This window comes from Rousettus aegyptiacus, unplaced genomic scaffold (genome assembly GCF_014176215.1).
Source record: "Rousettus aegyptiacus isolate mRouAeg1 unplaced genomic scaffold, mRouAeg1.p scaffold_m13_p_6, whole genome shotgun sequence".
Classification (NCBI taxonomy): Eukaryota; Metazoa; Chordata; class Mammalia; order Chiroptera; family Pteropodidae; genus Rousettus; species Rousettus aegyptiacus.
The window spans coordinates 47,804,992-47,821,623 of record NW_023416309.1 but is presented as its reverse complement, the minus strand read 5'-3'; the positions used below and the strand labels follow the sequence as shown (position 1 = coordinate 47,821,623).

The 16,632-nt window shown below is 41.5% G+C and overlaps 1 protein-coding gene and 1 pseudogene across 5 annotated transcripts in view; both read right to left on the bottom strand.

Moving 5' to 3' along the window:
* Window positions 1-16,632, bottom strand: part of ACSL5 (acyl-CoA synthetase long chain family member 5) — a 41,960-nt gene that overhangs the window by 407 nt on the left and 24,921 nt on the right. For all 5 annotated transcript variants that reach the window (XM_016159753.2, XM_016159752.2, XM_016159754.2 and 2 more), the window contains exons 6-21: window positions 15,981-16,080; window positions 14,841-15,019; window positions 14,048-14,080; window positions 13,909-13,960; window positions 13,027-13,100; window positions 12,393-12,470; window positions 10,509-10,643; window positions 7,559-7,693; window positions 6,942-7,037; window positions 4,871-4,943; window positions 4,526-4,614; window positions 4,102-4,218; window positions 2,396-2,539; window positions 1,701-1,802; window positions 1,127-1,198; window positions 602-748 (exon numbers count right to left, since the gene is read on the bottom strand). In XM_016159753.2, the coding sequence (XP_016015239.2) occupies window positions 608-748; window positions 1,127-1,198; window positions 1,701-1,802; window positions 2,396-2,539; window positions 4,102-4,218; window positions 4,526-4,614; window positions 4,871-4,943; window positions 6,942-7,037; window positions 7,559-7,693; window positions 10,509-10,643; window positions 12,393-12,470; window positions 13,027-13,100; window positions 13,909-13,960; window positions 14,048-14,080; window positions 14,841-15,019; window positions 15,981-16,080 (1,620 nt within the window). In that variant the 3' untranslated portion in view covers window positions 602-607. The remainder of the gene's footprint in view (window positions 1-601; window positions 749-1,126; window positions 1,199-1,700; window positions 1,803-2,395; window positions 2,540-4,101; window positions 4,219-4,525; window positions 4,615-4,870; window positions 4,944-6,941; window positions 7,038-7,558; window positions 7,694-10,508; window positions 10,644-12,392; window positions 12,471-13,026; window positions 13,101-13,908; window positions 13,961-14,047; window positions 14,081-14,840; window positions 15,020-15,980; window positions 16,081-16,632) is intronic.
* On the bottom strand, window positions 10,650-11,584 carry LOC118603805 (annotated as a pseudogene).

Genomic DNA, 16,632 nt, shown 5'->3' with positions numbered 1-16,632 from the left:
GAGACACTGGAGAGTCTGGGAAATGTTCAGTATGATCATACTTTTTCCTCAGTACACACAGAAGTACACAGAAGAAGTCTCACAGATATGATTAATAGTGGTGACTGGTTGGTTTAAAATTTTCATGGTTTTGTGGAGTAAGAAAACATGAATTACAAACAGCTTTTTGTAATTGAAAAGTCTCTTAACTTGAACACTGGGAGGCCGAAGTGCTAGAACCGTTGACAAGTTAGGTTTTACTAGAAAACAAGAAGCCAGAGGGTCCCTTTGGCTCTTAAACTAGTGGTCACTTGTATAGGTTGGGGGTCATGGGGAAAGAACAAAGAATACAAATGGACCTTGAAGAAAGGAATGTCGATAAAAGGAGCCCGAAAACCTAAATGTTAGCAACATTTAAGATGGGAAGGACGAGATTTATTTGGTTCAGGGCCAAGCATTCACATTATGAGGTTCTCACTTAATATTATTGTTAAAAAGCCCCAAAACTATGGTTTTATAATTTAGTAGGTAGAACAATAGAAAGAAAGGTAGTGCACATGAGACTAGTTTTTAAGTCATATTCCCACAAGACAGACTACTGAGCCCTTCCCAGCATAAGTACCTTAGCCTACTGCTGGATGTCCTCGTACAGGCTGTTGATCTGGGTCTGAAAGTACTTGGCAAGGTCTGTCCGCTTTGCTTTCATTGTTGGTGTCAACAGCCCATTTTCAATGGAAAATGGCTTTGGATGAAGATAAATGCGTTTGACCTGGAAGACACCCCACCACACGTGTTTATTAGTGATTTGGATTTTCCTGCAGAGCCATCTACGTGTCATGTGGAAAACATTAAAGAATATTTCACCTTATAAAAGTGGAGTTGATGAAGTGGTAAGGAGAAAGAGAACAACACACGCCCATTCTCACACTTATAATTTGGAAAAGAAATGAGCAGGGAGAATGGATAATCAGCAGCAAGAAAAGGCTATACAAATAACCAAAACGGTCACTGCCATTTGTAGTTATTGGGGTCATGGTACAAAATCTAAAACCAATTCTTTGGAAACTACATTTAAACCCCATTATAAATGCAAACTTTAAAACTTTGTAGTATGACTTGAGACCAAGATAACATCAGTAGTACACACCTGTTCAAAGGATTTAAGGCCACTTTGTTTCCCAATTTTCCGCAAGTCTTCTAAAATGGCTTCCTTTACAACCTAAGAATACAAAACATGGCTTAAAAAATGGCTGTTTGAAAGTCAAAATGAAAGGCTGAGCATGAACCACTCAGACTTCCTACAAAAGTTCACTGAGATCTAAGCAGGCTATAGGATTATATACAAGCACATTTTATGACTAATATCATTCAAAGGAAAAAAAAAATAAGAAAAGGCAAGTCTAAATCTCAAAAGGGTTTTTCCTCTGAATGGCATTTAAAAATTTTTGATTTTCCAATTTTATCCCCCACAAAGAACATATTACTATAAAAAGAATAGGAGTTTTTGTTGTTGTTCTTGTTTTTAAACTCTCCATCTTATCTTCCAGTGTAATAAAACCAGTCAATCTATTTGGGCTGCACCGCCTGTCACAAATGTGGGACGAGTCTGTTCTTCCAGAGAGAAGGCTCTGGGAATTCATGGGTGCCCAAGCGGGCGGGGCCTCCCCTCTCCCATGATGGGCCCCGTGGATTTGCATAAAGCTTTCCTAGGTGAGACTTACGTGGTTTTGGCATAGTTCTTCAAAAGAGCCCTTAACCCCGATTTTGGCTGCAAATGAGGGAAGCACGTCTGGGTCAGGAACCACCACTGCTACTACGAATGACTGGAAAGGAAATGAGGCCTCTGAGAACTGTTACCACAGTGTCTCGCAGCGAGTAAGGGATCCTGTCTGAAAGAGGCATCTCCCAAGACCTCAGATCCAGCACTAGTGTCCTCTTTTCTCACCATATGATTCAAACTCTCATGGAACTCTAAGCTCATCTTCCCACCTAACATCTCTTTACAAAGATGTTCTGTTCAAATTCAGTTGTTCAAAATGAAGTGTTCAACATTAAGCTTAAAGCATCTCTGGCCTGTTCAGATCAACCCTTCCCCACTCCCAAAAAGCAAAGTTTAAACGCAGTGTATATAAAACAGTTTGTGCCAGAGGCACTCGTGTGGAAACAGTGCTATGAGCTCTCTTACGAAATGGCTGCTACCCTTTACTGTAACCATTTTAATGAGTCTACTCATTAAAATTAGGGGGTTTTTTTTGTCTTTAGGTTTTTTTTTTTCCATTTATATTTCCTTATTTGAGGTTTGGAATGTGGCTTTGGGTCTTCTTATCCTAAACCCAACTATACAGATATCCTTAGCTACAGGAATTGGTGTGGTCTATTCCTGGAAATGGCTCATTGTTAAAACAATATATATTACCCGTAAGGTTTCCCCATGTACAAAAATTTGCTGCACCGTACTACTCCTGATGTAGATATTTTCTATCTTCTCTGGAGCAATGTATTCTCCTTGGGCCAGCTTGAAAATGTGCTTTTTTCGATCAATGATCTTCAGAGTTCCATTCTACGTGAGACAGATAACAGCATCAGTGTTTTAGAGTCCTGTGGGTGGTGTCAGTGGAGAAAGTGGCAAAGTCACAGGTGTCTGTCATCTATCTTTAAAGCTGACATCTCCAGAGACCTTTGGACTATCTTTTATGGCTTTGGGGAAAGTGGAGGGAAGCCACTTTCAGCAAGAACCCATCTATACTGTATTTCTGTTTGGAGAGTCATCATGCAGCCTGAGAAAAAGTCCAGGGTCTGCATGGTTGCCTCATCTACTGAAGACATTTTGCAGCTCTAAATTTCCAATAACTTGATTTCCAATTACTCCATTTCCAGAACTCCCACAAATAGGGAATAGATTCCCTTTTATTAAGATTTTGAATCAGATCTCCCCCTATTTGAATCCCGTTTCTACGTCCCTCCCGTTAGATTCAAGATCAGGCTAAAACAGCTCCACTGTGCTAATACTAATTAAGAGAGTCAATAATTGTGCTTGTTAGGACTGAAGCAGGGCTGGGGAGGTCCCTGACCAGCCACCAGAGGTCATTGGCAGTTTCATTTCCCTGAGCTAATTGGTCTGAGGAGCTTAGGTTCTTAGGGATTTGAATTGCAGAATTGGGACAAGTGTCAAATAGGATCCACATGATCACACCCTTGGGAGGGCGGTCGACTGAACCGACCCTGGAGCCATTCACAAGGGTGACTCAAGAAACTAGCCATCCGGCCTAACAGACATTATCTAAAAGTGATGAATAAGGTTCAGCCCTTTATAAGGCTGGAGTAGGGACACCTCTATTGCCTACATCCTATGCTTATTAGAGCAGAGAACTCCCAGTACACAGAAATGGATATGTTAACAAGATACTACTAGACCCAAATCTATGAAAAATACATCATTAGGAACAGTGTTCTTAGCGTTCTTGCCGATTGTCACTTAAATCGAGAATATTGAGCCAGAAAAGAAGTTTTAAGATCTCGTTACATTACCCCCCACCCCCACCCCCAGCCCCGCCACACATAGTAGAGAAAAACTTACAGAGAGGAGACTGCTTGGAAACTCGCCTGCAGGGGTTCTAAGGCTCCCTCATTATTATGCAACAATTTCCTCTCCTTAGGAAAACAGGTGGGGTTGGCAAGGACTACTGCTAAACGTTTGTACACAAGCCGTGCTTGAAAAAAAATCGTGTCTTCCAGAGAGCAGCTGCGAGAGATCTCTGAGAGGCAAAACGTAGCCTCTGCACACACCTAGTTTAGAAATCCTGCTTCTGTGTTTTGATACGACTTTATTTAGTAAATGGAAAGAAACGTATTTCCTTGAAACTCATAAAAGGCAGACATTACAGGCCCATGGAGTTACCAAGTCACAATTTCTGCCTCAAGAAAGGTAAACAAAGACCAGACGCATCTGTTCCCTAGAACAGTCACCTGATTTTCCTTTGTGAGCGAATCCATTTCATAGTCTAGGAGCCATGCCAACTCAGCTGATTAGCCTCCTCACATCTCTGCCCATCCTGTTTATAAGCAGGTGGTTCTCCCCCATCCAGCAGCATAGAATCCCAAAAGTTTTGAAGAAATACCCACCGGGAGCCAGCGACCAATGTCTCCTGTATGAAGCCAGTTGTCTTCGTCCAGGGCTTCCTTTGTCTTCTCAGGGTCCTTCAGGTATCCTTTGAATACATTGTTTCCCTTGATGCAAATCTGCACGGAAGAGGGCACAAGGCAGTGGCAATAGCAAAAGCTGCTACTCCCAGCATGGGTACTTGACAAAACACCTGCTTCCACCCCTTACATCATTTGATGGTTTCCAATATAGCGTGAAGAGCACCAGATTTTAATCCCTATTGTCTGTGATAGAAAATTGAGGCTCAGAGGCATTCCATTCCTTGCTCAAGATCTCAAAGGAGTCAATTCCAAACCTGTTCACAATTGTGTGTGCCTCCTGATACAAACGCCCCACCCCCATGATCGTCTGGACGTGACTACTGGGCATACATAACCTACCCACCTCTCCTTCGTTGTTCGCTGAAAAGTAGTTCATGTCAGCCACATCTACCAGCTTCACATAATTGCAAACAATGGGGGCTCCAACATGGCCTAGAACACACCACACTGAATCAGCTGGGAAATCAGAAAACGGTAATAATTCTAGGCATATTTCAGAGATAGTTATGGATTGACTAAAAGACTGAATAATAATCTGCCAAGATAGGATGGCCTGGACCAAAACCTGAGTTTGGCCTTTGCCGCCTTCATCCAGGGCACTGGGGTTTTCTAAACTCCCAAGTCCAAGTTCAGTTAGAACCCTTCTCTTAACTACTATACCTCCTGCCCAGCTAGACAGAGAACCTACCTGATCTCCAGTCCCCAGATACCGTAGCTGTACAGCATGCACTGCATTCTGTCTGTCCATAACCTTCAAACACCTGGGGAAACCACAGAAGGGGTGGGAAACTGACTCACGATAAAGCATGAGCCGGCCCCGCCCTGTGGCGAGACCAGACCTTTGAGGGGCTGAGAACACTTGGTGTCAGTACCTTGAGTCCATGCCTGAGCTAAGTTAAGTTTTTATGACTAGGGGTTCACTCAAAAAGCAAAAGGGTCTAAAATAGACCAAAGTACGGAAACATATTTTAGGAAATGCTGTATTTCAAGTCGATGGGAAAATGGGAGTTTTTCATTAAGTGATGTGCAACCCAATGGCATCTGAACTTGAACCTAGGCAATGGAGCCCTTCTGAAGGAACTGAATTAGCATTTTTTAAGAGAAAAATCTCCAACCATGGTATAGAATGAGGGCTGGCAAGCTTTTCCTGGATAAGACCAGACAGTAACTATCTCTGGCTTCGGGAGCCTTGGGGTCCTTGTCTCAACTACTTAACTCTGCCGAAGTAACATAAAAGCAGCTGAAGAGCCAGGGTTGTGTTCCATTAAAATTTTGCTTTTATAAAAATAGGCAATGGGCCAGATTTGGCCTGTGTTGTAGTCTGTCAAGCCCTGGTATAGAGGATAATCTTGATTGGAGAGCATCTGGTAGGTGGAAGCAAGTGCATAGGCTACTGCAATGGAGGCCGTGGTCTGTGACAGGCAGTGTTGGCAGAGATGGAGAGGAAGGCATTTCTGGGAGGGGTGTGACAACAGGAACTTCTGATCTGTTGTTTGGGGGGGCTGAGGGAAAAGGAAGGATTAAGAATGGCCAAGAAAGTGCTAATTTGAAACGCTACAGGACCTCTGGCTCTGTCATCAACACAGAACCTTTTTTGATGATGGTTATTTGGATAGGGGGACACCGAGGACAAGGCTGACTGTTTCATTCGAGCTGTGCATGTTGACTGAATGCGTGAACTAGCTAGCCATCTGAAGGGAAAATAAAAGAATATCCATGCCCAAGCCCTTGTAATAAATTCCAGATGGAGCAGAGATTTAATTGGAAAAATGTAAAACTATACAATTATCAGAAAACATGTATGAAAACAGTCTTATGAAATAGTAGAGGTTAGGAAGTCCTGTCTAAGCAATTCAAAAACTACAAAGAGAAAAGATTGATCCCTCTGACTGCATAAACATTTGAAGCTTTTGGATAGCAATACACAAGGCAAAAGATGAGACTAGGAAAACTATTTCTACATGACAAAGATTAGTCTTATTACTGTATGAGGAACTCAGTAATGTGAAAGAGAACCAAATTATCCTTTGCCTAGTCTCCTATAAGGAGGTAATAGAATAACTCATGGAAGAAATACAAGTGTCGATAAGCGATAGAAAAAAAGGTTCAGTGTTAATTAAAGAAACAAAACCGCAATAAGTTTCTTCACATATCTGATAGACTACGATTTAAATGACTGACAGGGTGTCACTAGCAAGACTGTGGGGAAGTAATGTCTTATTATTTGCAGAAATGTATAAAAAGACAAGACCTTACCAGAGGGAAGTTTGATAACCTACATTAACATAAAAACAACCCCAAAATATATACTTTGACCAAACAATCTCCATTTGCATAAATTTATCCCAAATTGATAATTGCATAAATACTAAAGGATATACAGGTATCCTTATCACTTCATTGCCTATAACAGGAAAAAAATGGTAAGCGGCTCAAATGTCCATCAATAGGAGACTAGTTATTAAGGTACATTCAATAAACTCTTCCACACCATTAAAATAATGTAGTTCCTTATTTGACAAGTAATAGTGTTGATGGGGCACTGTTTAACAAGTATTTTATAAAACCAATGCCATTTTTGTAAACGTTTCTATACACAGATGCATAAGAGGTGACTAGAAAGATATTTTGTCCTGATTTTTGAGATGTTAAGTGACTTTCTTTTTGGTACCTTCCGGCCGTGTTTTTGCTGTTATTTAAACCATGAGCCTCATTTGTGCAAAAGTGAAATAAGCTGTCCCAAAAGGTGCTCAGCTTACCACACATCCCATTGTTGCCCGGAAGAACTTCAAGACAGGAGCGGAGATGGGGGCAGCTCCAGTGATAATGAGGGAGATGTTCCCACCCAGGCTGTCCTGTTCAGGAGACACAAAAGACCTGCTGAAGCCTATCCCCTTGGCTTCAGTTTCCTCTATTGCAAGATGGGTCGAACAACCTACCCACTGTTGTTAGGAGAATTAAACTTGGTAATTTACAAAGCAGTTACAATAGGGCCTGGCACTGTGGAAAAGCACTTAAAATGTTAATTATTACTGTCACCACCATCCATAGTTGGGACTAGATCTGAAATTTAAAAAAAATTTCCTCAGATAATTTGTATTTTTGGCTCCTTCAGATTACTTATACTTTCAACAGATCACGTAAAAGAATGAGAGTGAGAGCCAGAACCTACATAAAATCTGTTTCCTGACTTTTGACCAATTTCCTTTATTGACAAAGTGGCCCAAGAGAGAACTTAAATGGTGAGTGAACAGAGAAAATACAAAAGGATCTCCAGTTAAAGACATGCTTGACCATAAGAGGAAAAGCAAAGTGTACTGAGTCAGTGGGCACCCGAAATATTTGCCTGGCTCTGTCCAGGACTCACCCAACCTACCTGGATCTTTGCAAAGATGAGCTTGTCCCAGATACTGTCACGTCTGATGATACCCTTTTTCACTTCATTGAATTTCCTGTCAACAGCCCAGTTCAACAAGAACTTCTTCAAGGGTGTGTTTGCTTCATTTTGAACCTGCAGGGTGATAGCTCCTTTTAGTTGGAAACCTATTGGAAATACTCACCAAGGCTCATCAATGAGCAAGAGATGGTGCCTTCTAGTTTCATAAGGAACCAGCTCTCATTGATGGACCACTTTGCTGAATGATGATGAGCCCAGAATTTTGTACACACTGATAAAGAAGTGAACTTAGTACCTACAGACAAAGCTCCAGTTCCTCCAGGTTCCTCATTCTTGGCAAACAACTTTGACAACTGAAATAAGGACATCCTCAAAAGATGGTCAGCATCTACCTACAAAGTCACCTGAGACTGCTAGGTTAAAAAAAGCTCAATGGGCAGCCACCTTAGGGTTTTCGATTTAGTGGGTCAAAGAAGAGCCTCGGAATCTGATTTTTAAAATAAGCACCACTTTTCTATCTCCTTGTCTCAGTGATGCTTATATATACTAGATTTAGAGAACAACCAGCTTTCTCTGTAACTGAAGTTCCCTTAGACACAGCATACAAAACCCAACAGACTTTCCTACTTAGATTATTTCTTCCCTTCAGACTTAATTTCAAGCTCACATGATTTCTCTAGTCACCCTGACTCTGTCCTCGCTGGGATTCTATAATCCATCAACCGTATTCCTGCCGAAGGAAAGCTTTACCAGTATGACACAAAGAAAGCCACCTTATTTACAAAATTAAATCCCGAACTCCATGTTCTGGCCTTTATGACTTCATCCTACAGGAAGTCAGATCCGAGGAAATCAAAGTTCTTTTCCAGTTCGAAATTCAAAGATGACTCTCCAGCCATCTTCCATACTTACACTGCCATTCCTGAGCCTCTAGCCAAACTGGGCTGCACGTCCTCACCCTGTAATGCCAACTGTGCCCCAGGCTTTAGATATCCACTCATGTCTATACCATCATTTTGGCAGTATCTCACCATCTCTCCCCAAGATCTATACTCAAATGCTGCCTGCATCATGTTATTCTTGATACCTCTCTCAACCTTAAAAATGTATCTTCAACATTCTCAAGACTCCCCCTAACAAGTCGCTGACAAAGAGCTGGAATTTAGAGACTCATGCTAATAAAGTCCTCCATATTAAAAATAAGTTCCAGAAGTAAACTGTGTGTTTAAGTTAATATATTATACAATAGCTGTCGGGAGCCATTTTGAGACATGATGGAAGCCATTGTGAGGCACTGAAGTCGTCACGTAGCTAGAAGCCATAACATGGCTGCTGAGTTTGCTTAAACAATGGTTCTAGGAAACAAGAAGTTGAGTTACCTTGGTGAGCCTCAGAAACTCACCTTTTAGGTAACAGAATGTTTTACCGCCATGGAGACATGGTTGTATGTATGATATGTATGATCGTATGTAATTGACAAGCATTGTTATAGATATGTATGGTGTGCTTTGCTATGGTAACGTGGTGATTGATTATGGTATTCAAAAATCACGTAAAAAGGCTATGCTAAATAAACTCGGGGCTGCAGCTCTGACTGTATGCCCTCCCGGAAAGATCTTTCCTGTCTTCTCTTTTTTCCCTTAGGCTTCGCCCCCCTCTTTCAGGTGCTGTTCGATCTCAGCCGGCTGGCTCCGGTAAATAGCTCTCTTTCAAAAATCCAAAATGAACAAAAATCATGATAACCAAATCTAGTAATCCTATAGCATGATGAAGGAAGTGTTCGAATTGTTCACACGTCTGGCAGAATCCGAGGCTTTCAATGTCCAAGGATCATCATGTACTGGAATGCTTTCTGTCCTATCACCGGAGCCCCATGATAGCACTTGGTGAGTTCACAAGTGTGAAGGAGAATGCTAGACTCTCAGGGGCAGGGGCCAAATGTGTAGAATGGCCATGTATTAATTCCTCAGGGCTCCCATGGCTATGGAATTATGAGGTGCTCAGGCACATGGTTAAGAGCTTGGGTTCTGTCATTATATTGCTTGGGTTCAAATTCTAGTTCCAAGAGCTCCTGGGAAATAAATTTGCCAGACCAAGACTTGGGTGAGAATTATATAAGATGAGCTTGAGACATCTTATGGCAGAAAGCAATGAAGCTATAAAAGGCTCCTGGGGTCATGTCAAAAGGACACAGGAGCAACATGACGAAGCTCCCAACTTCCAAGATGGGAAACTGAACATCAAGAAGAATAACTGAAATGGATTAAACATACAAATACAAAAATCATGAATTTATAATTTTAAAAAGGAAACAATCTCATTAGCTAGTTTCGAAGATCACTGGTGCGTCAGTTCTCCATGTTGAAGATTAATAAAGGAAAAGAATGAAATATTTGTTATGCCTTTATGGAAGAATCTCAGCTACTGAATGCAAGAGAAATGACTGAATTAGAAAAATCACCATTTCGCAATCCCTAATGAAAAATAGAGTACCGATTAATGAAGCTAAAATGATTGCGTGACGGTCAAATTCGAGCCTGACCCCTTATTAGATATGACTCTGAGCAAGTTAATTAACCTCTGAAGGCTCAGTCTCCTCATTTATAAATTATAGATAATAAGTGTAGCCCTGCAGAGCAAAACCTTCCCAGGAAGTCAGCTGAAGTTTGAGGGGCTCCCCAAGTCTCTGAATTGAGCTCTTTCTCCAGATCAGGTCCAAGTAATCGCATCCAAAGGAAAGAGGGTTTCATTTTTTTTATGGTTTCTCACAGTTGCATTTGAAAATGTGACTGTAAGTAGGCATATGTAGGGAGTGTGGGGTGGAAATGGTCAAATTTCTTAGCATAGAGTCCCTGAGAGCCTCAGTCAGGCCTGAGCCACAGACGTTTCCTTCATCTCAGGGTCAGCCCAGCAGATGTAAGGTTGGTACCTTATCGTAGATCTTGTTAAGGAGTCGAGGCACTGTGGGAAACAATGTAGGCTTCAGAGTCTTCAAGTCATCGGGCAGCAACCGAATATCTCCCTGGAAGAACCCAACTTTAGCTCCACCGGAGTACAAAATAATCTGAAAGCAAAACGGAAGAAAGTGGCTCAGAACCAAAGGACTGTTTCTGGCCTGTCTTGGATAGAATCAAGGAACTAGGTCAATGTCTCCGGGCGCTTTTCTCTCTACGGCACCCTCCCGCAGGCAAGACAGGATAGAAACATTTTTCTGCTGAGGTGTCAGGACAGCTAAGACAGATTGTGAAACTGAAGGCCAACCCCTACTCCAGCCACAGCTCTGGGTAATAGCCTAAGACATCATCCTTTGCAATAGATCATTCTTTTATTTATTTATTTTTTAATAGTTGCACAATTGTTCATTTAGCTGTGCCTTAGTATAGGCACTGGGGCTTGCCCGTGGTGCTCTTGATGTATAAAGCCTGGACGTTCTGTCAATTCTTTTTGAGCAATGACACCAAGAAATTGCCAGCTAAGTGGATGTTGAACACAAGCTCATCATCTGCCATCTTCAAGTGGCCAATGGCCACAGCCGGACAGCAATATTTCCATCTGGAACTTGACCATGGATTTCACTTCATTGACTTTGGCCACCACATTCTCTTCATGGGTCAGCAAGGAAGGGAACTTGCCAGGCTTTTTCAAGCGTGGGCCCAGGATTCAAAGGATCTGTGCGTTCAAAGACTTAAGCCCAAAAGGCATCATGTTAAGTTCCTTCGGTGCTTGGATGTCTACATGGCAGAGGGGGGCAACCATAGCCTTAGCCTCGTCACAGTGCTGCTGGCCCCCCAGGACACATACAGAGAATGTGGGGCAGAGAGCGGACTTAAGCCACCTGAAGGCTTTCAAGAAGCATTTGCCCTTCTGAGGGTCATAGTTCCTCAAGCGGATCTTCGGCTCCCCTGTCTCCAAAAACTTCCAGCACTTGCGCTGGTTCCCATGCAAGCCTTCTCATACAGCCTCATAGAGGGCGTAGAGGGCGTTGCAAAAGACTTTCCTGTTCATGGTGTCTTTTAGTGCTACCACACTAAGAAAAAACACTGCCAACTAAACCAGAAAACACCTATTAATTGTAAGACTGTCTCAATTTCAGGAATGTTAAAAGTGTGAAAAAATAGGCTTATTAGAACCAATATTTTATTAATCAGATGTCAACACATTAGCCCAAGGAACTAAATCTTTCATTTTTGCATTTCATGCAACAGCAAATAAGCCAGTCGAAGAGGTATTTAAGAGAGGGTTTTCCATCCACACTACCAACTGTGTTTCTGGAAAGCCAGCGCTGCTTTCCTCAGATCAGCCTTAGAGTAGCCTGGTGAGCCCAGGGTCCCGCCACAGACAGGCAGCTCTCCTCTGGCACACACATGACCCTGAACAGCTCCACTGCATATAGCTTATGTGGATCAGATGCTCCTTCTCTGCCCCTCTGTGGGCAACTCCCTTTTCTCTAATCCTAAATCTTTTCAAAATTTTTAACCAAAATAAAATTAAGAAGAAGAAAAATGTCTTCTATCCCAGCTCAGGATTAAGGATCGATAGTAAGCTCCTGGCTGTGACCTCAGTAGATTCGAGGTACCCTGAGTGAAGGCAGGAGCAAGCATTGGCCAATCGGCTACATGAACTTAACCGAGGAAGGCTCCACACAGAGTTGGGGTAAATACCGGGGTTCTAACTCAGCTGTGCCCACTTTCTGCCTATTTCCATCTCATTAGAGAAAGGCCATAAACATTGTATAGCTGCCTTTGGAATAAACATGGGACTAGCAAGTCAGGACTGCCTTTCCTCATGTCTGCTGGGGACGTAGGGCACTCACCTGTACCATCCTCTCAAACATATGAGCCAAGGGGAGGTAGGAAATGCTCACTTCCTGGGGGCTGGGCTGGAAGATGAGCTATAGATAAGGAATAAAGAGGAAATGATGTTGGATTAATGACAACTCTCTCTTCCAAAGGAGATTTAAGAACTACCCTGTTAATGACAGTGAATAATACTCTATTGTATATTTGAAAGTTGCTAAAAGTTCTTGTCTGTCACACACCAAAAAAAAAACATTTTTATCTACATGTGGTAATCTTTCTTAGCTAGACTTATTTTGAGGATCATTTAACAACATAAACAAATATTGAATCGTTATGTTGTACACCTGAAACTAAGGCAATGTTAGATGTCAATTATATCTTAAAAAAATTTAAGCTACTTCTTTCCAGGTGGGCCGCATACAGTTGTGCAGGTGGCACACTGTATCACTCTAAGAGGTGCCCTTAACTGCACTGAGTACAAAGGTCTGCAGTGATCCAAAAGATCAAGGCTTGAAAATGCACAGTCCTCCAGACAAAGATGCACAAGTATTTTTTTTTTCCCCTCTCTGCCTCCTCTGACTTCAAGATTAAAAGCTTATGACAAATTCACATTTTAATCAGGACTTCTTTTTCATTTGATCAACTGACCTCCAAACTTTTGAGAATACCAGCAGCATCTGAAATGATATTCTGATGGGTTAGCATGGCCCCTTTGGGGTAACCTGTAGAAAGAAGAGGTGGAGAGAAAGATCCTTTATATAGCTCATAGGAAGCCTTTGGCTTTGAAATAAGAAGCTATATTCAATTGGTTCTGTTCTGGAGATTCAAGAGCTTCTCCTGTCACTGTATCTTCATGTGAATGGTATATAACTCTGTTTATGAATGATTAATGCCCACAGAGTCTACTGCTGACAGCCTTCTACCAGCACATAGCACATAGCTATAATTTCAGATAGCAACACAGGTGAAAAGAAAAATCCAAGTAACCACCAGCACCCCACCCCCCCAACCCCATGCTGTTTCTGTGTTTCAGACTTCAGATTCAACAATATTTCCCAGCAATCACCTTCTGATCTGGGAGCAATGGAATGTGCCTATCATAACTATAGTCCATCATGGGCCACATTAAAAGCGATTAAGAATTCTAATAGATAGGAAGCTTCAAGGTGAGGGTAGAGGCCACATAGAGACTTGTGTAGAACTATCATTGGGTTACCTTGATTGAGTGACCATTCTCGTGGTGTCAAATTGAGAGAGTGGTGGGTTTGGGAAGAAAGTTGACTTTCTGTTGCCATCTTTAAGACGCCTGAAATCCACAGCATGTAAACGAGTCCCAGTATATTTAATGAAGTTTATTTGCTTATGCTTATAGTTTCTTATTTGGGTATCCATACTCAAAAGCTTTAGGTTTTAAGCCCCTTAAAGGTAAGACTCATTGTAGAGTATATTTACCAGGCTATCAGTGGTTAGTGACTTGAACCATGATTTGGGCTGACCAGAGGCCTCTAGGACAACTTCATGGGCACTGACCTGTGGTTCCACTGGTGAAGCAGATGACGCACAGATCTTCTGGTGAAGGTGGCTGGAGGGGGAAGCACAGGGACTTAGTCTACCATGAACTTTGCAAGTTGATCGTACAAGATTCAAAGTTGAGCAGAAGGAAACTTACCACGGGTTTTTTGAAGTTCTCTCTGCCTATATTCTACATGAACAGAAAACCAAAAAAGAAAGACATTACTTAAGATGGACAGACTTATGACAAATACAGCCCTCTCTTTCCCTTTTCCAGGAGAATACATCTGTGGGAATATAACCCAAATTCCATCCTGGATCAGGCCCAGAAAGCCCCAGGGAAGAGCATAAGGTTTACTTAGAATATAAACCTTAAAGGGGCAGATCCCAAATATCCAAACTTCCCATTGTACTCTTAAGGTTCAGTCATCTAGGACCATTGCTAAATCTTTTTGAATAATATGAATAGTTGACATTTCAAGGCTTACTACATACCAGTCACTGTCTTGAGCACATTATATATATTAAGCCAGTTAACTCTAAAGTAACTCCTCTGTAAAGTAGGGATTATGGTATCTTCATTTTACAGAAAGAGAAAGGGAGATGTGGAGTAACTTGCCCCAGGTTGCCTAATTGACAGGTGTGAAGCTGGACTGTGAACTCAGGAAGCCCAGCTGCAGGACCATATCATTCACGACCACTAACCTCTGTATTTATAAATTCTCTACTTAGAAAAGTCTTTGCATGCTGGCCACAGACTTTTCTCTTCCCCAGCATGGTTTCTGAGTTGTCTCAGGGAAATTATTCTCAAAGCTTCAAAGCATGAGTCTAATTTTCTCCACTCTTATCATCCCGGAGAACAACAGCCTGCACTCTGGTGTCGATGTTCTGTAAGGTGCCCATGGCATCAGACCACCCTTTGAGCTTTGAGTTGAGTTTTAGACCATTACCTCAGCTTCAGAGAAGGATAAGATCTCAACTCCACTTTTCTCCCCTCTTTGCTTCAGGTCATCTTCAAAGGGATTCATGAGGATGATTATTCTGAGACCTGGAGTGAGGCCCTTCTCCACATTTTCTATCAGGACCGATGCCTTTTGGAATGTATCACAGATCACTATGGCAAGATCAGCTGAAAGAAGAAATAGAGCTACAAGTCATCCTGCTCTGCTATGTACTGAATTGCCTCGCAAAAAGGAAGAGTGTTTTGAAAATTTTTGAGCTAGTGGGTCCCCAAAAGATATTATATCTGCTTATCAGATTTATTATGCATAAAATCTGAAATATTCCATTGATCATAAATGAGCTTAATTGAAGTAGAGCACAGAATTTTCTTGCATACTGCCAACAGTTTACAGTTTCTAGAGAAGCTCCCAAATTCCTTCTGCTTAAGAATACAGACAATGAGTATGAATCACTTCAGCATGGTCCTGTCAGTGTGTTTTATTTTGGGGAGGGGAGTAGGGAGTTGAAGGGAAAGCTGGGGAGAGATGGGATTTTAGCAGACAAGCATTTGGGATTCTAAATATTAGCATTTGGTTTGGTACTTGTTTACACAAATGGAAAACCTCTAATTTTATGTATAGTTCAAATGAATCTACTCAATCTAGTTCTGTGGAAAAAGTAACATCTTGGATATACAAACAGACTGTTACTTGCACAATGAAATTGTACTTGTTTCTTTAACAATGGTAGTTTTTTTTCTATAGACTCATCATGGGCATTGGTACATGCTGGTTAACTGTGCTGACTCAGATTTTCAAGAAGTGAAAATTTAATCCATAGTTTCATAGTGATTTAGTCACTCACTCTGGCCTTTTATTCAGTTTGGCCAAAGTAAATAGTTTTATTTCTAAAGTACATTGTCATACCATACCACTTTAAAGCATTTCACTGAATCTTCTAATTGTGCATATCCCTGCCTCAGGAACTTTTCGTAACTTCCCTGTAAATTATATCCTAAGAACGACAGGACGAGAAAGACCTGAATGTTTGTCTGGTCACTGCATTCCAAATCTGCTAACAAGAGCGGATACTGAGGAATTATTCATCATGAAGAAAGACCAAGTTATAATGCAACAGCAAAGTTTTACCCTTGTTGATAATGTGCACGACAGCTTCTGGTCCCAAGGTATCATACAGGGGCACAACCACCATGGAGTACGTGTAACAAGCTAACTCCGAGATGGTCCACTATATGGAGAGAAATTCAAGTAAGAACTAGGGAATGCTTTGAAAAGAAAAGTATGAATTTAGTCATTTAGCCAACAAATTCTTATTTGATTACTTTGTGTTAAAAAAATAAAATCCCTGTGGGGCCCTAAGGACTGTCACTGCTAATGCTACCAAGTACAGTCAAGTAAAGGAGATAAGATAGGCAGAGAGACAACTAAGATATAAAGGTAGACCAGGAAACAAAGGTAGAGTAAAATGTTCTATTCATAAGAGGTATAGAAACCATTAGGAGTTTTAAGAAGGTTGCTTTCAGTGGCAGGGTCAAGTCTACTTGGGACTGGTTTGGGGAAAGTGATAAAAATTTGGCAGAGCTTTGTGAAAGACTAGTAAGATTTGGTTATAAAAGTGGAGGCAGAGAAGCCGTTGAGGAAATGAACAAAGACAGGATAGGATGACATCACTCTACTACATACATTAGGAAGCACGAAATGAAGAATGACAGGAAGTGAGCTGGAAAGGTGAGTCAGAATCTGCCTTAAACAGCAGTCAGGTGTTACAGGCTGAATGAAG